Consider the following 27,718-nt stretch of genomic DNA (forward strand, 5'->3'; position numbering starts at 1 on the left):
CGCAAAAAGAATAAGATTGCAAATAGTGAGCCTGTAAATCATGCTAAACGATAGTCCTCCTCATCCTCTCGTAGTTTAGAGTAAGTTAATTCGTAAACATTGTCATATTGTATCTTTATTTATGGCGTTCTTTACATTATGTATATTTTATTGCATTACGTATAATTATTATTGTGTTTAATTGTTGATTGAATGCCATTTTTATTAGTAGTTTTTATGTGAATGAATAATTGTGGAACGAATTATCAGAGTTTCCATTATTTCCTATTGGGAAGTTTGATTCGAATAACAAGCAATTCATGTAATGAGCATGTTTGCAGAACGAATTAAGCTCGTTAACCAAAGTTCCACTGTATCTCTTATTTACTTGTATTACATCAAACAAGTAAAAAAATGTCATATTAATTAAAATTGTTTAAAAGATCAAAAGTATCCGATTTAAATCATTGATTTTTTTTAAAAATCATGTGATTTAAATCAAGATACCCCGCTCAGATATGTATATGACTAGAAAAATACGAAAAGTCCCCCCCACCCCCAGATTCATCATGATTAAATATACATTAGAAAATAAATTCAGATAACAATTTATATCCCATTTATTACATACCTATTCACAAATATTTTATAGCAAGGGAGTCCAGGGCTAGTTGGCATAAGGGGTAAGTTGGCATGCAACTTCTTTTTTCTACCACAGTGAGCACAGAGTGCTAGAACTGTCATTGGCAAACTACCTGAGGGTGTTGTATCATCCACTGTAGTTTCAATGTGATCAGACCTCCAGAGAGGAGGACAGCCACCTCCCTCCCCCCCAGAAAAAGACTGGTTTCTTGATTTCCTGCAAGGATTTTTTTTTTCACTCTCAGAGTATATAAAGGTGTTTTCAACAGTTATGATAGAGTTGTCAATAACCTTTGTATTCAAGTGCTGGAATACTTCATAAACTTTTTAGAACATGTGAGGCAGCCCTCTCGTCTAAAGAGTCATGTTGGGTTAAGTCGGTATCCCAGCTGAGGGATGTGTTGGCATCGAACATGTGTCTTATGCCAACTTACCACAATTTGGTATAACTGCAGCAAAATTGTGCAAAAATTACAACCACCAGTTCAAGTGAGCAATGGATCTACTTTCTTAATGGACATGAAGCTGTGAATGATGACTTTCTTGTTCTTTTTTGATATTTGCAACTTTTTTTTTTAAAACATTTGTTTACTACTTGAAAATATTGAATGCTTAGCATACACATTTTTTTTTTGTATTTTTGTATATAAAAGTTTTGTAGTTAATAACTTACATTTATTCCTCAGATCTTTTACCCCACGGGTTGTGCGAACTTACCCCATGTCTAAGGAAAGCTGGCATAGTTAGAACAATTTTGTTAACAATTTTTGACAGACTGAGAATAAAATTTAAAGTGATATCTTCATGAGTAATTTGTACTACTATCTGCATTAGGAAAGTTGGCATAGTTAGAACAATTTTGTTAACAATTTTTGACAGACTGAGAATAAAATTTAAAGTGATATCTTCATGAGTAATTTGTACTACTATCTGCAGCATCTGTTACATTTGCTGTAAGTATTACAGTAAAAAAAAGAAAAACTAAAAACTATGCCAACTAGATCGTCTCTTCTCTACATAATTGATTGAGATTTCAATTTCTGTCTTGATTTAGACTGAATATTGTGAATCTAACCAATCAGCAAGGTATTCAAGAAAATTATTGATACCTGATCTCTTTGTGGATCATATGCATCTACAGTTCTAACTCTCAATGATCCATTAAATCCACCAACAGCATACACAAAGCCATTCAGAACTGCTAAACCGGCTCGACAACGTCTGGTTGGTAATTCAGCCAAATGAGTCCATTTCCCTTCTTTAAAATCATAGCATTCAACACTACGAATAGCTTTTGGTGCTTGACCACCAACTACAAGCAAGATCTGAAAAGTTTTGAAAAACAATCGTTAATCCTACACAAAACTGTATATAAATATCCACAGCAGTGTGATTATTGAAGTGTATACAGGACCCGTGTTCGCCAATACACATCTAGATGCATGATTCATGCATCAAAATTCAATTTTATTCCTCCAAATTCAATTGAGATGAAAATACTCCTTGCAATTTTAGGTAATTTTTTAATAGTGTGTTATTTCTGTCTTTGATTAAAAAAAATACCCCTTTTTTAATAAAACTACCCCTTAAAAATTTGGTGAAATTACTCTTCAAAATTATTTTTTTGGATAACAATGCAGGGGACATTACACTGGTACCTAAAATTAAGATTAAAAAATACAAAACACCACACCTTGAAAAATAATTAATTTATCATGAAGTTTTGAAAACAGACGCTCCATATTATGAGACAGATAATAGAAAAATTTAAAAAAAAAAGCCCATGGAACAAGTTTTTTGCTATATGCAAATGAGATAAAAAACATGATATATTGTATCTCTAGAATAGTCGCACTAATAAAGAATGTGTAGCTTCCTTCTCCCAATGCAAAAGATATGAATATTTCAAAAATTTATGCGCTCTAAAAATTTGAATTATAAGATCTGAAATTGTTGAATTACGATACTTCTTGTATAAAAAATGAGTCTGGAATAAATATACCTTTTCGTTTCACAATACTATTCATATATACACATACATACACACATAAATACGTACATGCTCATAGAGACACACGTGTATATATATACACACGCATACACATACCCACCTTTTTTTTCACCATGACATCGTGAAAAATGTCTATTTCAACTATGATTAAATTATCCCAAAATTTGTCATTGATGCCATTATTTATATTGTATTCTATGAAAACAATCTTAAAATATATTTTCGTAATTTTGTACGCTTTTTGCATGCATGAAAATGTCATATTTATTGTTACAATTATTAGCTGTTGACTGAAATGAATTCAGTATTTTTAGAGCAGTAAACAAGAAACATTTTTGAAAAGGGTGTTTATTTTTTTTAGGGACTTTATTCCTCCTGTGAAGTTCTGTTTGTTTTCTGCTTTAACCAGTGTTATTGTCTTTGAACACAAAATTTATAAGTCTGTAAATGTATAGCTGTCTAATGTATGCCAATTGATATTGTTATCGTAAGTATTACATGTTTGTATTATTAGTGTTCTTGCTTTGTTGTATGTTTTATTTAATTTCATAAAATTTGTTAGGTAAGCCCCACCCCAGGCACATAATCTATAGGTTATAATTGAATAAAGCCATGCATAAAAAATGTCCTTTAAAAAATCTCTATCTATTAAATATTTTAATTAATTTATAAAGTAAAACTACATAAAATTGGATTGTTAATTTATCACATTGCAAGTTCCATTTTAAATCATCCTGTATAGCAGCAGTTCTCAACCGGTGTTCTGCAGAGCCCCTAGGGCTTTGTGTGAACTACCAGGGGCTCTGCGGCCGCTCGAGGAAAATAAAAAACCCAGTAAATTTGAAAAAAATAATTAATATTTTTTAATAATAAAAATAAGTCAGAAACTTTGATGAATAAATAAAAAATAGGCATCCGGGGCTCCGCGATAGAAATTGCATACCGGAAAGGGCTCTGTGGGGTCAAAAAAGTTTGAGAACCGCTGCTGTATAGTAACTCCTAAGTATTCATATTGGTGCATTCATTGAATTTCATGACAATTGCAGTTCTGTTGTGTTTGTTGGTGGCAAGTGTGTATTTTAAAAGAGATCTTGAAATTAGAGCTTGTTTCTTATTTTAATGCATTGATACTGGGTTTTGTGTACGTTTAATTTGAGTTTGTTTTGAGTCATCCACTGATTAATGTATCCGAGGTCGCTTTCTGTTTTTTATATAAGGTTCTCAAAGTTGTCATCTTCCATGTAAAGAGCTGTATCATCAGCGAATGATATAAGTCGTCCATTTAGATTCAGCAAACAGAAGTCATTAATATAAATTAAGAATACTGTAGGACCCAAAACTGATCCCTAAGGGACACCCTTTTAAACCTGTAGGTATTAGCTTATTTTCTTATTTATTTATTAACGACTGCCTGTTGCCTTTTACAATAAGTTTTAAACCATTCCAGAATACTTCCTCGAACACCAGCTTTTTGCAACTTTTGTGTTAGTATATTTAGATCAACGTTATCAAATGCTTGTTTTAAATCCACCTAGATTATCATAGAGTATTTATTATTATTGTACCCTGTATTGACAAAGTTTGATTATTGCAATTTCTGTATTTTTATTCTGCTGACATCCATACTGATTTGGTGAAAAAAAATTATGATTTAGAAAATTTACAACTTGTTTATTCATATGTTTCTCTATCACTTTAGAAAAAATCGGTAGAACTGAAATTGGTCTGTAATTGTTCATATTATTAGGGTCTCCTTTTTTGTAAATTGGGTAAACAAGGGAATATTTCATTTCATCATAGAAGTAACTTTCTTTGATTGACAATTAGGTGTTTTAGTTCTTCAATGTGATAGAATGGAATTATTTTTAGCATTTTCGGTGTTAAGCCATCGTAAACAACTGCTTTGAAATCATCTAAATCATTTATTAAATTTTTTTAAGTAGGTATATGGACACCAGTTATGGTTGCCGGAGATGATTAATGACATTTAAATTGAAGTGGCTATTTATCCATAGTTAAATTTAATTTGACTCCACTAAGACTGTTCGATTCTAGATACGGTTAAATATACAGTTTATTAATTAGAAGAAACACACAGTACGTTAACACATATATACGGAACAAGAATACATGGACACACAATAAAAAGACATCTCTACTCTACAAGAAACCAAAGCCTTCTCTCTCGAACAGCGGAAGAAAGGCCAAGAAAAGGCGCGCACACATAACGAGGTGTTGGCAGATTTATGATATTCGAAACCAACACCTACGCACTCTTGCCGACAGCATCTCCACAGGTATATCTATTTATAATTGCTATTTTGAGTTTACAATATTATATCTACTTTTATGTTGACATGTGTATCCTAAAGTATTGGCACTCAAGTTTCTATCAATGAATTCCTTATTAGTCATTTGCTAAATTTTTAGGATTATGATGGATTGGGAGTATTTGCTTTGTTATTTTTATTGAGTATAAAAGTATTTATGCAATTCCATTGTTTTCGTTTGTCTCTATTGTATTCAATAAATTTGTTTTTCACAGATATTCTTTAGTTTTTTTTTATTTGAAATGTTAACATTTTATCATAGTTTTTACATTCATTTTTATATGCAAGTATGTTGGGATATTTCCTATATTTTTTATATAACTTTTTTTTAATCTTTATCAAACAAAAAAAACGTGGTTAGTAGTGCCAAAAATAGGTTCCACATGGGTAGAGATTTTTTTAAGGAAATTTTTTAACATGAAGTTCTTAAAATGATGTATAGATAGCACACGCATATATATTCAAGTTTTTATTTCATTATTTATTATTTCTCTATTTTCTAACTCGTTTGCTTGTACTATGTGGGATCATTGTGCAATGTTGAGTAGTGGTATACTGCCTGCCAGTCCTAAATCACTATTTTGTTGGTGATTGTGGGATTCAAACCCAGATTCTCTGTATCACACGTTTTCCCGATTGCATTATGCAATGAAACCTGTATGGAACGGAACATCAAGAGACTGAAACAATATTCTATTTTAAACAAGTTTCTATTTTATGAAGGCGCTCACACACATAAAAGCATTAATCAATGAAGGGACTGTTTTTTGACTCCGTCAAAGACAAGTTTCCATCTCATACAGTGTCCATCTTGGATAGGTTTCACTACATGGTGATGCCTCAGCTTACAAAGTTTTAGGCTAACGAATGTGATTATGGGACTAATTATCTTCATTAGCTGAGGCATCACTGTATTTGCAGTGTATGAGTTTCAATACCATCTATCTTTCACAAAAAACACAACAAAAATTTTTAAAGCCATTCTGATAGCATCTTTTATCCGACTATTCCTGCAGCTCAGGGGTTAAAAAAGAGCAAGCATTGATTGGAGGGTTTGGATAGCGTGAAACCGGAAATATCTTTCAGAGAAATCTTGAGTTATAATAAATACCAAAAAGTATTTTAAATCAACAGAAATTAATTCAAAAAGCAAATAAAAATATTTTAAATTTTTGGTCATCTTTGAAGGGGGAGAGGTTTGCATGAAACTCTTATGTCACCCTTCCCTGGGTATGCCTCTCTGACATAGTTACATTGGAAATGGAATGAAAGAAATAAAACGCATATCACAATTATTTTTCCTGTGGTGATATTACTGTGTGCAGGCACCTTTATTGTTTGGTCCCTTAACCCCTCCACGTACAAGCTTTTGGCAAAAAGTTTGGATGATCTCTAACTGACGAGTCAGCGATAAACCAAAACTGCATATTAGAAAAAGGAAGGAAAAAGAAAAATGGGAAAGGAAAAACAGTAATAGATAAGTAGATAAGAGAGAATACAGTCGATTTCTCTTCTCACCTTCACCCCTAAATGTTCTTTTTCGCTCTTACATGCATATAGTAGAAAGATACATTATATGTTGTGGGGGAAAAATCATTAACAGGAATATAGAAAAAAACAACATAGGAACATAGAAAAAAACAACATAGGGTTATAATAAAGCTTTGTGATGAAAAGAAAGAAAACACACAGAACTGGATTAAATCTATTTCACTGCAGTAAGAATGAAATATTTCATCTGTGATTGCAAAGGGGTTAACAAACCTTTTGTGCAAAAGAAGAAAGGAAATTCTAGTTTGAAAACAGTTTTATTTCCATGATGACTGGATTTAAGTTCAAATGCCAGTCGGTAATTACAGCTCCAGTAAAGATTTTTTTAATTTGGGTTTTTTTTGCTCAGGTTGTCTTCATGTAGGGAAGCTGTGCTTACCAACATTTTTGGAATGATAAAACAATTTTTTAATAAAGTCATGATAATTTTAAAAAAAACCCTTGAATTAGAAATCAGCCCCTCTCCCCACAACATGGTACAGTTTACCGCTTTTCAGTAAATTTTAATACAAATGCACAAAAATAGGGAAAAGAGGGATTCTAGTTTTTCTTCCATCATACTGGATAAAAAACTGATTTTCAATTCAAATGCCAACCATTGAGTAAAGCTCCTTCGAATGAACACAATCCAAGGGGGAAAAAACTGCAAAAAAGAGATTTTTCCCCACTCAAGCAATAGGTGTTTTTTTAAAGCAGATAAAGATACTCCTATATGCCTCTAAAGAGTTTGATGCGAATATAGTATTGATACATGGAGTCAGAAGGGATGTATACATTATTTATTCTAGGGCTTCTTGAAACCTCAGGTTGACTCATCTACATCTTTCAGCATGAGTATGTGATGTCAGTATTATCACTCGAGCCAATCACTGATCCCTATCCTGTTTCTGTTTTAATTATTAGACGTCACTTAGTGGCAAAATCGGTTTTTTATTCAAAGATGGATGCCTTCTCCCACCCAGATTGATGAGGCAGCCCCTCCTTCTATGTGTCTTAATTTCTTACCTTCTACTTCTGACATTTTCAGTATGTCATATAACACAGACGTTAACATTCTTTCACTTTGTTTCCGTCAATTGTTTTTTATATAGTTTGTATATCTTCTTCGAGGTTTCTACAATTTTTGTTTTATTCAAGGAAGAAAAGGAAGAAATTTTTTTGTTCTTAAAATTTTTCCTGAGATAGTTCTACAATGAACACTGCAGATTTTGGTACATTCTGCTTTGGGAGAGAGGAGAATACATATGTGTGTGTGTGTGATATTTATTATTACCATATCTACTCAGTAGAGCTTTGAAAAATTAACTGGAAATATTCAACATTTTATACTGGAAAATCTGGACAATGTCGAAAATTTTTAGGGGCATTAAAAGGGTTGAAAGACCTGGGGATGTTCAACTTGAGCTCTTGTAAGATATTTTGATTTTTGAACCAATTTGTGGTGCTTGACCCTGTGCTCCTATGCAAAAACTGAGATTGAGCATCCATAGCACTTTGGCTCAGACATCACTGCTGAGGACAAGCACCTACAGCTGCAATGCCATTGCTGAAGACATTGACATTGATGGACCAGACAAAACGCTTGATATCATTGGAGATATCAGAGAATTTACTGCTGAGGATGAGCTACCACAGCTCACTAGCTCTGCCATAAAAAAGTTAAGGATGAGCACCCACAGCCCCTATGCAACTGATAAGGATGAGCATCCACAACTCCCTGCACTGATGTAACAAATGAGGATGAGTATGTGCAGCTCCCTAACTCTTAAGGCCGAAACACACCACACCAATGTGACATGATTTTACATTACCTCAGACACATTGTGAGTTTCCATGAATCACAATTCATAACATCTCTGGCATGACGTGCATCAGTGTAGTGTATTTCAGTCTTTAGGCCAGTACTAAACCACACATGCACCCCGTCCATATTCTTCTGCAGAACTTCTAACGAATTGGTACATGTTGGAATGTGCATGTACATGTTGTAAACCTAATGTGAAGTTTGTTTCTGTGTACTGATTGTTACGCATAGTGTTGCCATCTACCATCAATTTTTCTAACTACGAGTGAAGTGTATTGATTGAATAATTGTACTGATGTAGGTGTGTTGCTCTCTGCGGCGAGACTTTTTACCAGGGAGATCGGCTCGCATTTGCGACTCTAAACTGGAAACTGGCCTTCATGCCACTGCAAAGGATGAACAAACACACAGACCAGTCATTTAGGGGGGCAGGGGGCCGTTTGCCCCCTCCCCCCCGGGCTTTTGAAAATACACTAAAAATGCTATATATATATATACATATATATATATATATACAGGGTGATCAGCGAATAAGCCCTTATTTCAAAATTAAATATCTCTACAACAAAGATCAATAGAATTATGCGGTAAACGGTACGTTTATTAGCAAAACTGTAAGAATGTTGTATAGAAATTTCGAAAATTTAGTTTTTTTTTTAATTTTTTAAAATTAAAAAAAAAAAAAAACTGGGGATTTTGGGGTTCCGAAAATCCTCATTTGTGTGAAGAGAAACCACTGCATTCGCCTAAAGTTACTGCATGGGCTGCGGTATGCGCCAGAGGCATTATCGGCCCCTTCTTCGTGCGAGAAACGATTACTACTGAACGTTACGTTACAATTTTGGAACAATTTGTCAACACACATGGCGCATACCGCAGCCCATGCAGTAACTTTAGGCGAATGCAGTGGTTTCTCTTCACACAAATGAGGATTTTCGGAACCCCAAAATCCCCAGTTTTTTTTTTTTTAAATTTTAAAAAATTAAAAAAAAAAGACTAAATTTTCGAAATTTCTGTACAACATTCTTACAGTTTTGCTAATAAATGTACCGTTTACCGCATAATTCTATTGATCTTTGTTGTAGAGATATTTAATTTTGAAATAAGGGCTTATTCGCTGATCACTCTGTATATACAAGTATATACAGTATTATACAAATATATATATATATACATACATTGAGTACATGTGCTTCCCCCCTCCTGGAAAAAGTTGAAATGACGGCCCTGCAGATATAGCTTCTCAGCTCCTACGCCACTGGTGAGAACAAGCATCACTTTCCCATGGTTCTTCTACCACTGCCGAGGATGAGCACAAAAAGCCCCCCCCCCGGCTCCTATGCCACCATTGATGACAAGCATCCATGGCCTCTGGTGCCATACACACAATTCCCCAAAATCCACCATCACTATGGCTTATCATAAGTGAAAGATAAATTAGAAAACAAATTTAAGAAAAAATTCTTTTTTCATGTGTATTTTTCAGAAGAGTAATTTTTGAGATATACCAGGTTTTTACATCCTCTAATTTTACACAGGAGTATAGTAGGTGTTGTGTCTGATAATTTAAAATCTATTTTACATTGAAAGATATTTTTTATATAGTAATAAATTTTCAATGTAATTTTTTTATGGAATAAAACAACTGATATTGGAGACTCCACCATGTTCTAGTAAAATGACGCAAATTTATAAAATACAAGTACCTTTGGTCGTCCGATTGGAGTTCGAGGTTTTGTTCTTGGAGTTTTATACATGACTTTCTGCTCTCCTTTCAATAAATGATACTTCATAGCTTCTATTAAGAAGTCTTTACACAAATGGTTAGATTTGAGAAGCGGCTCTTCTTCAACTCTTTGGATTAGATATTCTTGAGATAACAGAGGAAGTCTGACATGTTCCATGAGTTGTGCTAAGTAATCTTGCCTGTTTTGTAGATCATAATTCACCCACGAAATTACAGACTCAAAAACCTGAAAGAATGCAAAAACACAATTTTCATAAACAGATAAGTTATTGTAATTAATTATGCTGTACACCAGTGGTTCTTGACTTTTTTGAAACCGTAGCCTAGTAATGAATCAAGTTTCTATCAGTCTGCAGCCCTGTCTCAAATAGTTTACTCGTTTATAAGATAATATATAATTATTAAAAAGCCAATTACTTTTTAATTGCATGCTAATTACTTGATCAATTAATTCAAATACATTCAATCAATTAAGTAAAACCCTTTAAATGAATTGATTTCATTATTATTTTACGAACTTGACAGACTGCTGAACTTTTTTCTTTTTGGTATTGCATTAATAACACACAGAAGTCAAAACATGAAGAGTTTCATCAGCAACTGCAGCAGACACCCTCATTGCATATGCACCAGATCCTGGCAATCTATACCAAGCAATCTATTTGCTTTTTTAACTACAGCTGAACAATGTTCAGAAAACATAAGCCGCTCAACAATGAGAATTCAAAAATTGGTGATGCTAGTTGCATCTGGGATAGTGGCACCATTCAACTTGTAAGAGAATCGTGGGTTGTTCGAACCAAAATGAGCGACCATACACTTGTCAATGCTAAACCTCAAGTTCCATTCATTTGCCCATGCTCCAATACTGTTTAAGCTGGTCTGGAGCAACTCCCTATCGCTTTGATTCCCATTTACCCCCATAAGCTTCACGTCATCTGTGAATTTTCTAGGAATCGCATCAATACCATGATTGAGTTTATTGATGAAGAGTGAAAAAAGTATGGAGCCAAGGACACTTCCTTGAGGAACTCCACTTGCAATGCCTGTCCTACCAGAAAATTTCCTGTTCACCATAACTCATTGCGACCTATCCCTTAGCCACATTTCTATCCAATTCAGCAAGTTGCCCCCAATCCCAATCTCGTGTAAATGCTTCACGAGTTTACCATGTTGGACCCGATCTAATGCCTTCTGGAAATCAAGGTAAACAACATCTAAATTTTTGCCCGTACCCAAAGCCTTAGTCACGTGATCATAGAAGCAAAGGGGGTTAGTTACACATGACTGCGCCTTCCTGAACCCATGCTGATTATTCGACAATACATTATTATTATTTTGATGATAATTTCCAAAATTTTTGAGCAGAAGCTCGTCAAACTCCCTGGACGATAATTGAACACAGCTTCTTTACTACCCTTCTTAAATATCGGAACAACATTAGCAAGTTTCCAATCCCTTTGGACGATACCCTCAGCAACACTACTCCTGTATATCTGTGCGACTGGCCCCAACAATTCATTAGCACATTCCCTGACAACCCTGGGGTGAACTATATCTGCGGTCCTCAGCCAAAAAAAAAGTAGTTGAGTACTGATTTGCCCGTAGTTGGCAGGTAGTTCGACTTTTTGATACTATCTCTAAGCTAAGGAATATTTTTTAGTAATTACTTAGAACTGCCTAGCACTAGTCGTTGAGCAGTAGTTCATGGCGGCCATCTTGGTTGGGAAGAAATTTCACCATTTAGCAATAAAATATGATTTTTTTAAAATGAATTAGACAATTTTATTCAAGAAAAATGACAGATAAAACATCATTTATGTGTTTGGTATCTTTGAAGTTGAAGTACTTCATTGTTGCATTCTCCAAAAACCTGCTACTGTGATATACGTGTATGTTGACATCGGCGAATGAAGCCGAGACGAAGTTTGAGCACGTTCATAATAAGGTAAGAATTATTTTTTGCTATTGAACTATATAGGAACAGTTTTTAAAGATATTCTTAATATTCTTTTTGCCCGCTAAATGTGTTGTGTTGTTTAAAAGTATAAATGACCATAATGTCTCGCAATGGATGGGCAGTGGATCCCACTTGGCGATGTTGCAAAATATTAAATAGCACATCTATTTTGGATTGTATTGGACACGTTTACATGGCAAATGAAATATATAAATCTGTAATCACTATATTTGAAATTGAAATTTGAAATTTATTACACTCACACATATTACAACATATAATACAGATGCAATATACAAAAAAAAAACATATATATTACCATTTATATATTAGCCCAAGGGATTACATAATCCGTCCATGGCATATTGATAGTGTAGTATATATTGGGGTTGACAACAGACCAATGGTGTATATAATTAAGATATAATATTGTCCTCGCAATGAAGTCTTTCATTTTTCATATCAGATTAAGGATTCATATTTTCTATGTGTTGTGATGTATTTAATTTTTTTTAATGAAAATTTGTGTATGAATTGAGCATGTGTGTGTAAATAAATAATTTTGAATATTATTGACATGATAAAAATTTGTGCTTAGATGACTATGCTATATCCTCCTGAGACCTGCCATCCATTAAAATGGATGTTTTAGTTTTCCCTCCTATTGCGACAGATTTTATTGTAGAAAGCAAGAAATGGAATAGCCTCATAAAGTATGAATCGGAAATCCATTTTTAGCTTTTGGGGAATCTGGCAATGACAGTTTGTTTGTTTATATTATGGCAAAGTGGGTGCGTCAGGTGGGAATTTCAAGCTCTCATGGTAAGTTTTCATTTTCATACTCTTGTCATTAATTTTTAGTATTTTTGTAAGATATTTGTAGAAGTTCCATCTCTTGTCTTATGATATAAATAATGAATAAAGCTAAAGGAGGTAATATTTGTGGATTAAACTTGTTTTTTGAGACATCCATTAAAATGGATGTTAGGTCTCAATTTATCAATTATATTATTAGAATGGGTTAGTTTACATTCAAAATATTTTCTTAAAAAAATAAATATTTTGCTTGTTTGGTTTAAAAAAATTCCAATTGGTTTAAAAAAATTGTAGCAGCAGATCCTCTGGAATTGCTCTAGATTTTGTAATCTATCAAGATAAAGGTTCATTTCTCCAATGCAAAATTAAACAAAAATCACTTACTATTGGCGAAGAAGCAGTACAAAACTTTGTGAATCATTTCCTGTTGGCACTCGAGTATATTTTGATAGGTATTTCGTAACTGTTAATTTGATTGAAATTTTATACGAAAAGGGAATATATAAGGATGACGTCACTCTCCGCTACCATACGAAGGTTTTAACAACTGGCTGTTGCGAAGATATATTTTGGAAAGAGAGAAAATTCAACTTGTATAAGTCGCCATCTGGTGGCAGCATCAGCAGTTGTGAGCTTGGCCTGAGTCTAGTCTGGCCGTCCATATACGGTCCCTTTCAGTGTACACGAGCTCCAAGGAAAGATTGAGATTCTGTGCTTCTGTAGTCTAGTGGTCTAGGGCGTTCACCCGGAAAGTGAAAGGACGTGGGTTCGATTCCCCGCAGGGGCAGTTGAATTTTCTCTCTTTCCAAAATATATCTTCGCAACAGCCAGTTGTTAAAACCTTCGAAAAAGGAATAGGTGCAACAGGAACAATAATGAATAGAATTCCAAAGGAAAAAAATTAATATCGGATAAAATACTAAAATAACATGGGAGAGGCTCGACAAATGTAGTAAGTGATGAAAAAATGAACATTTTGAAATGGCAGGACAGCAAACCAATTTATATGATCTCATCAGATTGTGTTTATTCTATTGATAGAAAAAATCATTCTACTGATCTTACATCATTCTATTGATGTTGTAGATACTTGGCAAAAGATGATCTAGAAAAGAAATATATTCATGTCCGCCGGCCAAAAATAATCAGAGAATATAATTTGAAGATGGGTGGAGTTGATATGGTCGACGGAACAATTAGTTATTACAGAGTAAAAACAAGAACAAAAAATGGACAGTAAAGTACTAATTCATATGATAGATTTGGCAACAGCAAATTCATTGTTTCAATACAAAAAAGACTGCGAGATCAACGGTTTTCAGAAAAAAAACCAATTTATGGTTTATGGACTATAGATGTATGGATAGATAAGTATTGTGGAAATAATTGCAGATGGTAAAACAACTACAAACTTTATTTCATCCAATGCTGAAGAGCTGGATCCCAATCCAAAACGAATTCAATTAGCACGGCCATCCCTCCCTTTTCGACAAAAAAAGCCTAACATACCAGAGCTCGTTGTCATCAAGAACTCTGCATACAAAAGCATACATTGCATAGATACAAAATTAAAATTACACAAAGTTTACATACTGAACAAACCCCATTTGGAAAAACTTATCAGCCGTAGTGATGAGGGTTTTACTGAGTATTTCAACTCCTTCAAAATGTATTTTAAGCTGAAAGACTAAATCCAATGACTTTCCGTCTGATTGCGTTTACAAGAAAATGTATTTAATTAATGCAATTGAATTCATTTGTAAGAGCACAAACTCATATTTTAAGTTTTTTCACTGTATTTGAGACATCTATTTTTTCTCTTAGTGATACAGAGTGACAGTTATACTAGAGCTGGTCATATTGAACAGAGGGGAATAATGTAAAGTATAGGAGAAAAATCAGCCACACATGATTTCAGATTTTAAACGGACATCAGAGGTGCCAAACATTTACAAACTTCGAGTAAAAATTTAATTCGAAAGTAGCCAAATATAAAAAAGTTGATCAAATTTTTTAACTTTTGCTATCATCTTATGAGGATAATTAAAACCAAAATTTCAACTATTGATGTCCGTTACGGGTTTTAGTCCAGTGGAAAGAATGATGAAAATGATAACCATGACCCTATCTGAAGATGACGATTAAATAGGGGTTCAAAATACATTATTTAAATAGGATTTCTGGTGGGATTCGGTCATAAAAAAGGGAGCGACTGTTCAGAGGTTATTTAAAATAAATATTTCTCATAGTATTTTCATAATGTTTTTTTTTCTGCTGCTTGAATTTAATAAATTAATAGAGATGTTTGTGGTACTGTATTTTCCAACCATTTTATTGTAAGGCCGGCATCATACTATAAAAGTTATAGAAAATTTCTTTTATAAAACTTGAAAAATGCAACCAATAAGAGTATTGTTAGATTCGCAACCAAGAGTTATTGGTTCTTTTTCAAGTTTTGGAAAAAATCTTTTACCAAAGTATTATAGTGTAATCCCGGCCTATAAGGCTATTTCTAGAAATATGTCAAAAGTGTTAAATTTTTTTATAAACAATGTAAAAATTCTTTTGTTACTGAGCAGCCACAAACTAAAAAATGCTTAAATAAAAAATACAGGGTGGGCAAAAAGTCTGTAGAAATTTAAAAATTCATAAAACCGGAAATATAACCGAAATAAAAAAACGGTTTGAAGGGTTAGCATAGCTAGACCACAGAAATGTTTTTAAGATAGGAAAAAACAGCCGATAGGTGGCAATAATATACACAAGTCAAAAAAAAAGATACGAACAGAATGCCTCACAATCGTTTATTGCATCAATATGTGTTCCACATGACCACCACCACAGGGGATAACACATTGCAGGCGAGTCACAAATCCAGCAATGTCAGAGTGCAGCAGGTCCACATACACAGTTTACAACGGTGAACTGATTGTGGATTAGGAGAGCAAGTTCTTATAACAGTCTCATTTGCATATTTCCACTGAAGTCGCTCATACCAGCGCCACCTAACGGCTGTTTTTTGAGTTTTTTCTTCCTGTCTTAAAAAAAATTCCTGTGACCTAGCGATGCTAACCCTGCAAACCGTTTATTTCAGTTATTTTTCTGGTTTTTATTTGGTTTTGAAGTTTCTATGGACTTTTTGCCCATCCTGTATGTAGAAATTAATTGCATATGGCAGTATATACATATGTGGGGATATTTTTTGTAAATGAATATGCACTAAGGGTGGAACTACACTATCAAATATATGACAGGATGTCGCTCTCCACTTGTTAATACAAGATATACAGAAAACTGGATGTTAGGAAGATATTTATTTTTTTATTTTTAGAGATGTTGATTTTTTAAGGAAGGAAAAAACTTATCTCTGCCTCTACCAGGAGTCGAACCCGGGTCTCTTGATTGCTCTCACCACTATGCCACAGAGAAGATAGAGATTTCCCCCTTCACTGGAACGTATATATGCCGAACAGGAGTATGCAATGGACAGTCTGAGACAATCAGCTAATAGCTCATGGACGACTAGCCACCAGATGGCTATATATATGTGACATGATGTCGCTCTCCACTTGTTAATGCAAGATATACAGAAAATTGGATGTTGTGAAAGTATTTTTTGAGATGTTGATTTTTTTAAGGAATGAAAAACTCAACTCTGCCTCTACCGTGAGCCGTGAAACCAGGTCGTAGCCGGTCAATTTGTCGCAATCAACTTGTCGCGCTCAACTCGTCGCGCATCAATTTGTCGCAGTGCCAATTCGTCGCGGTACAAATTCGTCGCAGAGCCAATTCGTCGCGATACAAATTCGTCGCGGTACAAATTCGTCGCGATACAAATTCGTCGCGGTACAAATTCGTCGCAGAGCCAATTCGTCGCGGTACAAATTCGTCGCAGAGCCAATTCGTCGCGGTACAAATTCGTCGCAGTGACAATTTGTCGTGTAACCAATTCGTCGGGACGTCAATTTATCGCAGAGTCAACTCGTCACGCGATCTGTATGTAGGTTTTTTTGTCTCATACGTGAAAAAATAAACATGAAGAAAAGTTTTTTTCCATCAAGAAATGCACACAGTTTACTAAATTTTTTTTTTTGTCATTTCGAAAAAAATCATCGAAATTACATCGAAATTAAAATTACAATTGATATTAATGTTTTATTATTTAATTATTGTAAATGTTAAAAAAATCATTTTTTCTATGATAAAATTTTAAAATTCTGTAAAAAAATGTCGGTGTTTATGATATTCCCCAAATTACAGTACAGCGGAGGCTGTCTTTAAGTGTAAACTTGTATCTGTCCCATGTGGAATCGAGACTCCCACCAACATTAACCACTACAGTATCTCCACAAGAACCTGAAATAATTAATAATTTAATTTAATTAATATTTCATTTTCACCGGATAAGCCACACTTGTCGCTTTCTCTCGAGATTTGCATTACTCGTAGCGAGGGGAGTTGGGGCGCACACCGAGATGATAAATTGCGATCACATACATTTTCAAAATTTAATTTGCACCGGATAAGTTGCTCAAGTTAAAAACTCAAAAAATCCAACCAATAAAGTTCATAGGTTACATTCGAGCAAATGCAACCGATAATCTTATTGGTTGAATTTTTCAAGTTTTATAAAAGGACTTTTAGAACACTTTCATAGTGTAATGCTAGCCTTAGATATATTGTCGGTAAAAAATTCCTCAAAGATGTATTCCCTACATGGCAGATACATATTCAATAGTGAATTAGGGCCATTCAAGTATTACGTGAGCAGATTTTCAGCCATTTTTGACCCCCTCCCCCTTGTCAGCAAAAATCAGCAAAACACTGACCCCCATCCCCTCCCCCGTCAGCAAAATTTCACCAGAAGCTTAGAATATTTCATATCTTCAAAAAGGGGTGGTTGATGACGTAAGCGACCTTCAACCCCCCCCCCCCCCGCCATCAAAAGTCAACAAATCCGAAACTCCCTCCCCGATCCTGACGTAATACTTGAATGACCCCTTAGGCAAATTGTGCTTTGCGATGGGCATTGATCCTAATTTATCATCTTGGTGTGTTCCCGCAACACCCCTCGCTGCGAGAAATGGAGATCCCGCCAGAAAGCGGGAGTGCGGCTTATACGGTGAAAATTTAATTTTGAAAATTTATTTTATCGTAATTTATCATCTTGGTGTGTTCGCCCAACGCCACTCGCTGTGAGAAATGGAGATCCCGCCAGAAAGCGGGAGTGCGGCTTATACGGTGAAAATTTAATTTTGAAAATTTATTTTATCGTAATTTATCATCTTGGTGTGTTCGCCCAACGCCACTCGCTGCGAGAAATGGAGATCCCGCCAGAAAGCGGGAGTGCGGCTTATACGGTGAAAATTTAATTTTGAAAATTTATTTTATCGTAATTTATCATCTTGGTGTGTTCGCCCAACGCCACTCGCTGTGAGAAATGGAGATCCCGCCAGAAAGCGGGAGTGCGGCTTATACGGTGAAAATTTAATTTTGAAAATTTATTTTATCGTAATTTATCATCTTGGTGTGTTCGCCCAACGCCACTCGCTGCGAGAAATGGAGATCCCGCCAGAAAGCGGGAGTGCGGCTTATACGGTGAAAATTTAATTTTGAAAATTTATTTTATCGTAATTTATCATCTTGGTGTGTTCGCCCAACGCCACTCGCTGTGAGAAATGGAGATCCCGCCAGAAAGCGGGAGTGCGGCTTATACGGTGAAAATTTAATTTTGAAAATTTATTTTATCGTAATTTATCATCTTGGTGTGTTCGCCCAACGCCACTCGCTGCGAGAAATGGAGATCCCGCCAGAAAGCGGGAGTGCGGCTTATACGGTGAAAATTTAATTTTGAAAATTTATTTTATCGTAATTTATCATCTTGGTGTGTTCGCCCAACGCCACTCGCTGTGAGAAATGGAGTTCCCGCCAGAAAGCGGGAGTGCGGCTTATACGGTGAAAATTTAATTTTGAAAATTTATTTTATCGTAATTTATCATCTTGGTGTGTTCGCCCAACGCCCCTCGCTGCGAGAAATGGAGATCCCGCCAGAAAGCGGGAGTGCGGCTTATACGGTGAAAATTTAATTTTGAAAATTTATTTGATCGGCGTACTGACTCTGCGACAAATTTGTACCGCGACGAACTGATTCTGCGACAAATTCGTACCGCGACGAACTGATTCTGCGACAAATTTGTACCGCGACGAACTGACTCTGCGACAAATTTGTACCGCGACGAAATGAGTCTGCGACAAATTTTCACCGCGACGAACTGACTCTGCGACAAATTTGTACCGCGACGAACTGACTCTGCGACAAATTTGTACCGCGACGAGTTTGTAGCACGACGAATTGACGCTGCGACAAATTGATTGCGACGAATTGTCGTGCGACAAGTTGATCGCGACGAATTGACCTAGACCCAACCAGGTCCCTCGTTTGCCGGACGAGTGCTCTCACCACTAATCTGCAAAGAAGATAAGAGATTTTCCTTCATTGGAGCATATATATGTGGAAAGCGACATCATGTACATATAGCCATCTGGTGGGTTGTTGCTCATGAACTATTAGCTGATCGTGTCAGACTGTCCTATTGTCGTATTCATGTTGCTCACCGAATGTGCTAAGCGAGATGCCACGGATGCTCCCTAATTGTATATATTCCCCCACACAATACTTCTATTTTGTATATTTTCATTAAATCCGCCGGAGCGAGTGAACTCAACCCAATAAAACTGATGCTGGCTTCTAGTCCCAAGTTATCAAACCCATTTGCTCACCAATAAGGTGCTAAGCGAGATGACTCGCTCCGATGGATATATATATATATATATATATATATATATTATTTCACAATAAGATTCTCATTTCTTTTTCTTTTCTGTGTATATAATATGGCAAGTGTAAGATAACAGATGAGATGGCATGGGGGGGGGGGCTCAATTGCTTTTAAAACATACCTCCATCCTAATATGTGTACATTCATCTTAACTAAACCTCGAAACTTCTCCAACTCCTAATCCCATCTCGTCTGTAATCACCACAAAATTTGTTAATCGCGACAGTACCCAATTGTCCGGGGAAAATATGATGTAAAAAAGTTTGTATGTTTTTTTTTTTTTTTTTTTTTGACACAAAATAAAGTGTTCCAGACTCTGCCATGAAGCTGGGCTGGAAGAGATCTCGGCAACGGGATAAGTCCAGTGGCAAAGTTCTGGTGTTCATTCATTCGTGTCAGACTGTCCGTTGCACAGTCCTGTTCGGTATATATACGCTCAAATGAAGGAAAATCTCTATCTCTTCTGTAGCTTAGTGGTGAGAGCACTCACACGGCAATCAAGGGACCCGGGTTTGACTCCTGGTAGAGGCAGAGATGAGTTTTTTCCTTCCTTAAAAAATCAACATCTGAAAAAATAAATATCTTCACAACATCCGGTTTTCTGTATATCTTGCATATACCATAAAAGTTTGATAAAAGACCTTTTACAAAACGTTTGAAAAAAACAACCAATAAGATAATTGGTTACATTCGCTTGAATGCAACTGATATGCTTACTGGTTGTATTTTTCATGTTTTCCAAAAGAAAATTTCTAAAACTTTTATAGTGTAATGCCGGTCTAAGAAATAGAAAATAAGCATTTTAATAACCTGGTTTTTTTTTTGCATGGTGGGTTTTTTAATGCATATTTTCTCATTTTTGGTACATATTTCGAAATTTTAATTTCTCTAGGATTTTTTAGTGCATATTCTTGGTTTTTTTATGCATGTTTTGGGGGAATTTTCCTTTATATACTAGTCTTGTGTTGTGAACATTCACTTTTTCCACTTGTACTTCTTTCTAGTCATGATCTGAGAGAAAGCAAGGTGCTTTAAGCACTTCCAGATATTCTACCCACAATGTTGAATAGTATGCTGTAATCTGGCCTTGTGGTAGCTCTGCCACTCTTGCTATAATGATAAAAAAAAATAGTTTCCTTCCTAAACTTCCTTTCCTTTGAGATTGAGCTTTGCTCCTGCTGATGATGATAACTACTATTACTAAACCAGACATGCACCTTATCCATATTCAGGGCCAGACTTAGGCAGGTGCAAAGGGGGCGGCAGCACCGGGCCACTAAATTTTTGGGGCCGCAAAAGGGGATAAAAATGTTTCGATTTAATTTTGACTTCAACTTCTTAGAAAAGCACAGCTGAAAATTCAGTCCAAGATAGAGAACCTCTAAGGTTGAGGGCCTGGGTAGATAATAAGTTTTCTAGCCCTGAGAGCTCCAAATCTTTGAGTGCCTGGGGCGTACTTGTAATTTTTTCACTGGGAAGAGAACACTTTTGCCCATATTTATTGCCAAATGGCATTTTTTTATGACTACAAAGGAGTTTTAGAGTTGTTCTTGGGCACAGGAGTACCCATGGATACCCTGGAGTATTGAAAAACCCCTGTTCAGAGGAGCCGCAATTTTTTGCACTGGGCTGCAAAATACTTAAGCCTGTCCCTGTCCATATTCCTCTGCAGAACTTGTAACAAATTGGTACATGTTGGAATGTGTGTGTTTAGTGAACCTTCTGTAAGGTTTGTTTCAGTGTAATGTTTGTTATGTGTAGTACTGCCATCTGCCATCAATTTTTCAAACTATGCATGAAGTGTCATGATTGAATATGATGATGACTATGAAGTAACTCTACTACAGGTCTTTTCTTCCTGAGCTGATTGGGGACTGACTCGACAGTACCTTCTCTGATGGTTCTCAACATGTCCATGGAAAGGAGATGTGGGTGTGCATGCTCTTCCTAATCATTACGTGATTGAGATTCCGTGGAAAGGTGTTTCCAGGGTCGGAATAAACTTCCTGATACGTTCTAGTCGGACTGATGCTGATCGGGTGAGATCAACCTGATTTAATAAACTGTGATATTTTATTAACATCAAAACACTTAAATTTACTGCATTATGTTAATTTGGATTCTAAATTTTTTATGCAACTGAAATTAATTGTAATAATTGTTTCAAGTGGAAAAATGTGTTGTTATTCTTTGTCATCCGCTACTGATCTAACTGTGGGAAAATAAAAATAATTATCTGGGAATGAAACTCGTTTATCAATGCACTAGTAGCAGAAAAACTTTTAGTTATGTTGTAGAATGTCAAATTATTATAAATCACTACCAGGTAGACAAAGACATCACCACCAAGCATTGAAAAACCCCTTACTTTTCTGGGTTTGTTTCTAAGGAAAGATTCTAAAGAAAAGAATTGGGTATCTTTCATTAGTGGGTGACCATAGGTGGAGAGAGACTTCAAAAGCTGTGAGAGGGGAGCAAGATGATATCAATTCGTGTGTATGCATGTAACATGTCAGCTCAGTCATTGATACTGCCCAACCAGTATCTCTGCCCATGCATGTGGTATGAAATTATCAGTTTGCCTTCAATGGGTATAAGCATTCACATGTCTATATTAAAAGATGTTAATATTAATCCCCAATATTGATCCCACATGAAAAGTAGTTAGCTTATGTTAAGCAAAAATTTGTATTGAGCCAGTTTGACAGTAAGTGTATGTCCACACTAATAGATAAAATCATACTACTACTCTCTATAGACAAATTGCATATGTTGTCAGTAGACAGTTACAAATAAATTTTAAGACTGTCTATTGACTATGCCACGCGTCCACACCTACATTCATTCTACAGAACACCATAAAATACATCCAAACTGGGATACTATAGATCAGCAATTTTAGGCAATGAGAAATTGCAAAACATCCAATTTGTTGGAACATCGTATATAATGTTGCCATAATTTTGTCTACGCGTGTGGAGACATACCCTAAAGCAAAAAAAAATTTTAAGGATATACACACTTTCTCTTCTGAAGGAACAGCAAGTTTATCGCTTGATATTAATCGGCACACATGGACTGGGGAAAGCGCAAGAAATTCCTCACTGTCAACAACTTCTCTAAAAAAAAAAGGTTGAGGCTTAAAATGCAGTTTTAATTATTTAATCATAATATATAATCATATTTCACAATGATATAACATTTCAAGTAGAGGCAGCTAGTAAAAACTTCTGACTTGAATTTTGAAAATAGTCAGACTTGCTTATAACAAACATGGTTTTAAAAATGTTCACATACAGTAAAACTTGTCTATAACAATGCTGTAGGGAATTGAAAAAATATTGTTATAGACCGGTTATCGTTGTAGACAGTTTGAGCGTTTGCGCATCCAATGTTTATGTACGTATAATGTGCACATGTAATATAAAGTATGTAGTACTAATTCATTTTATTACACTTAGTGATTCATCTTACAAAACAATACTTGTTTATGGGTCATTCCCAAAAAAAGCGTACAAACTGTTTCCGAGACTTTTTAATTTTTTTTACAAAATTTCAGAGCACTGGTGGTAATTTTAATTTTTTTCTAGTACTTCATTTAATTCTCTGTCATGCAGTGTTTCTTAATTTGTTTCAGATGGCATCTAATTTTTTTTTTTAAATCATTGTTTGTAGCAAAACGTCAAAATCTGGCTGTCCCAGCTTCAAAAAAGTGTTGCGAATTGTATGTTGCGAAATGTGAGAAGCCAATTTCGCTTCTACTCAGTCTTACCGAATTTGGAGCATGAACCTTTATCTATTTGGGCTCATTTGGAACTGATTTTGAAAGTGATGAAAGAATATGAAATAAATGTGGTTCACTTTTTTCTGATGGACCTTGTACTCAGTACAAACAAAAGAAAAATTTTTACTTGTTAGACAAATGTGTCACAAAATATTTCAAGTGGTGTACTTGGAATTTTTTTGAAGCAAACCATGGAAAAGGAGCAGTTGATGGTGTTGGTGCTATATTGAAAAGGACAGCTGATAGATCTGTTGCATATGGGAATGACATATCAGATGCTACTCAGTTTTTCACAATTCTCAAAGATTCCACCAATGTAAAATTTTATGAAATCAAAAATGAAGAAATAAAAGGTATAAAAAAATTATCCCAAATGATATACCTGTGCTGAAAGGCACTATGACAGTCCACCAAATAGTAGCAACTGGCAATGGATTGCTGTAATAGAGAGATATTTCTTGCTTTTGTGAAAGAAATGCTAATCTCTGTGAATGCTACGAAAAGAAAACTTACTCTTGCCAAAGAAGTGTAAAACAGGAAGTTCAACAACCGATTTCAGAGTTTGAATCGCTGGAAAATGACATTCAAGAAAATAGTGAAAACTATGCTATAGACTCCAAAGGAAAAAGCAATGAAGAAATGCCAACTGGTCTAATTAAAGCAGGTGTTCATATCCTCGTGGAATTTGATTCTGGTGGTGTATGTAAATCTACATACAGATATGTTGTTGTAGCCAAAAATTTACATTGAAGATAATGGGGAGGTAAAAACTATGAATGATGCTACGAAGCTGTTAAGAGATGACAAAGATATCTCTTACACCCACTTTGACCAGATATTAAAAATTTTGCCAGAGCCAAAATTCAAACCACGAGGGGAGTGTGTTTTTTTAATTTCCTCATAAGCGTGGATGTTTTTCAGATGTCATAGAGGAGTCTCTGGGATACCTTTCATATTGTCTATATAATTTTTGAAAAAATAGAAGTGTATTCAGAATAATTGTGATTTCTTACTCTAAGTTAAACATTTCTGTCCACTCTGTTACAATGGTGTCCACTCTGTTACAATGGTGTCCACTCTGTTACGGGAAGCATTTTTGCAGTTCAAAGGGAGAAAAATTAAAAAGTACTTCAAACTAAACTAAGATGTTAAATTATAAGTTATTATTCAACTTTGAATTTTTCCATCTCAAAAATGTGGAATGTTCACTTTTTTTTGTGAATGACCCTTATATAAAATTGCATTTCATAAACTTTAAGTTATTTAAACGTTTTTTTAAGAACTTCAAAGTGATAATTTTTACAGGCAATATACAATAAAATATGCATAAAAGGGAGATATAAGTATAATTTTATTTCATAACAAAATTACAGAAAAAAAATTGTTGCCATTTGGAAAAAAATTGTTAATTTTATCTGTATTCATACTTTTTAGCACGATCAACTCGTTTTAGTCCTTGATCAAATTCAGAAATTATTTTTAGCTTTCTTCAAATGCTAATGTTTTATGTTGTGCCATCGTAGATTCATAGCTTTAACACATCAAAAATGAATTTAAAGAACAAGTGGTCAGTTAGAAGTGCTAACTGCAAATGAACACAGGTTCAACAGTGTCTACCCAGAGATAAGAGGCAAACCCCCTAATCCCCCTCCTACAACTAGTTTGACAACAAAAACCTATGCACAGTCGAATCACTAGCCCCATTTTAGTTTACTCCCCCGATTTCCCTGCAGTCTAATGTGATCTGCAATCTTCTGTTAGCTCACATTCTGGACCATCAGATGATATTTTCCAAGATTAAAAAAAAAAAATTGGGACATAGAGGTAAAATTACTGTTATAGGCAGGTGCATCTAACAGGTGATTATTGCTGTAAGCAGGTTCAAAATACATTGAGTAAATACGAATTACACCGGGACCAAAGAAAATATTGTTATAGGCAAGTTTATTTTTATCATAACAGACAGTATCGTTATACAAAGGTTTCACTGCATAATTATTTTTTTCTATTTTCCTCAAATTTTGTAATATTATTTATCAAGCTTATATGGATATAACAAGGTTTGTATATAATGAATATTTTTGCTGTTTTAAATTTTTTGGTCTGGCTGTATTTCGAATAATACCATAATTTTCTGTGATGAAGCAATGGTTTACAGAGCCCATACCCTTAACTCTTGCCCGAAAGGTCCAGAGACTGACCATATTTATAAAATTTTTGTTTACTATAAATTTACCGGAAAGAAAGATCAATGCAGGAAGTAGAAACTATCTTGCTACTGGATGAGTGGGGCCCCTGATACAAACGGAGGGAGAGGGGCATGAGAAAAAAAAATTGTGTTCAAAAGGGGCCATGGGTGAGAAAAGGTTAAGAAACAGTCAACTACAGTCAAATCTCAATGAGTCAAATTTGCAGCAGCTGATAAAAAAAAACTTAAGAGTTATCGTTACTTCGGATAGTTAAATTTTTTTGAATAACAGTGCTACTTACCAGGGTTATCAAATTTGCTCCCCAGGTAGATACCTATCCCCCCCCCCCCCAGGTTTTTTTTGGGGGGAAAAAAGTTGCTTTCAGGTTAAAATTTTATTTTGAGATTCGTTTATGTATTTAAAAAATTGCTGCATAGTGCAGTGTTTAAAATATGCATATTTTAAAGTACTTTTAAATGTTTTTAAAAGCAAAATGTAATAAATAATTTCTTGGAATCACAAGCACACATTTTATAATTCTTCTGATTACCCATTTTTTATGTAAGCATTCAGATATGAGATTCACATATTAAAATGTTACAAGAAACCGCAAACAGAAAATGTAACCATGGACCTTAGTTTAACAAATATACCTGATATATAATATGTGATAAGCATATCCACAGACATTATTGCTTATTCATGATACAGAATAATTTTTCACCACATGCAAATCTTTGTATAAATAAATTGAAGCCTCTGTGAAGAAGTAAACCAATGTATGTAAACTGAATTTTTATTCAAAAAATGTTTTCATTGGTAACAAACACCTTCCTTCAAGTGAAACAGAACAAAGAGTATAGTTTTTCTTTGAAAATAAGACCTAACCAGAAAATAAGGCTTATCTTAACTTTTCAGAATGATCATAATATCAGCCCGACCGCGAAAATTGGGCTGCTAATATTGTCAGCCAGATGAAGGCATTCTGTAGGTCTGTTGCTATACATGACAGGTTTTATTGTACAAAGTGATATTAATATACAATAATGTTACTGACATTTGTACTTAATGATAATTCAAGTTATTCAGTATTTTTAAGTTAAAAGTGGCTAATTTGGACAAGTGGAAAACACCTCCAGAGTAATGAATCATCAGAATTACTGCTATCTCCTTCTCTTAACCAGATCATTTTTTAATTATTACTGCACCTTTTGAAATATTTATAAATTTTTTAATTTAATAAAGCAGGGATATTCTTCAACAGTGAGGAATTCAAGAAAAATAGAAGCACATGACTTTAGCTCCTGAAAGTTTGGGTTTGATTAAAAAAAACAAAATACTTAATGAGATATAGATGGCTTTTTTCTCAGCCAGAGATATCAAGGAAACAGTTATTTTCCGGATATTATGCTGAGGTGAGCTCGGAAAGAAAAGTCATCACGTCTCCGCCGGGACTCGAACCTAGGCCCTCTTGCAAACCGGGCAAGCATGCTACCATCTACACCACTGGAGACACATGAATCTGCCTTCCTAATTTCACGCACTGTGTCGTGAGGCGCTGAAGTAGAGGCATTAGTAGCCTCTCTTAACTTCAGGAAATGGCCCCCGGGTGGGACGGTTTAGAGAGATATAGATGGCTTTTTTCTCAGCCAGAGATATCAAGGAAACAGTTATTTTCCGGATATTATGCTGAGGTGAGCTCGGAAAGAAAAGTCATCACGTCTCCGCCGGGACTCGAACCTAGGCCCTCTTGCAAACCGGGCAAGCATGCTACCATCTACACCACTGGAGACACATGAATCTGCCTTCCTAATTTCACGCACTGTGTCGTGAGGCGCTGAAGTAGAGGCATTAGTAGCCTCTCTTAACTTCAGGAAATGGCCCCCGGGTGGGTAGCATGCTTGCCCGGTTTGCAAGAGGGCCTAGGTTCGAGTCCCGGCGGAGACGTGATGACTTTTCTTTCCGAGCTCACCTCAGCATAATATCCGGAAAATAACTGTTTCCTTGATATCTCTGGCTGAGAAAAAAGCCATCTATATCTCTCTAAACCGTCCCACCCTGGGGCC

General features: G+C 35.1%; 1 protein-coding gene across 5 annotated transcripts in view; it reads right to left on the minus strand.

Moving 5' to 3' along the window:
• Positions 1–27,718, minus strand: part of kel (kelch protein) — a 232,126-nt gene that overhangs the window by 67,437 nt on the left and 136,971 nt on the right. For 4 of the 5 annotated variants that reach the window (XM_089239608.1, XM_089239605.1, XM_089239607.1 and 1 more), the window contains 3 exons: positions 22,702–22,798; positions 10,024–10,290; positions 1,731–1,946 (listed from right to left, as the gene is read on the minus strand). In XM_089239608.1, coding sequence (XP_089095734.1) covers positions 1,731–1,946; positions 10,024–10,290; positions 22,702–22,798 — 580 coding nt within the window. The remainder of the gene's footprint in view (positions 1–1,730; positions 1,947–10,023; positions 10,291–22,701; positions 22,799–27,718) is intronic. The other variant, XM_089239609.1, reaches the window with a different exon arrangement.

This window comes from Pholcus phalangioides, unplaced genomic scaffold (genome assembly GCF_987345545.1).
Source record: "Pholcus phalangioides strain wild (caught in Gottingen) unplaced genomic scaffold, Ppha-v1.0 ptg000011l_1, whole genome shotgun sequence".
NCBI lineage: Eukaryota > Metazoa > Arthropoda > Arachnida > Araneae > Pholcidae > Pholcus > Pholcus phalangioides.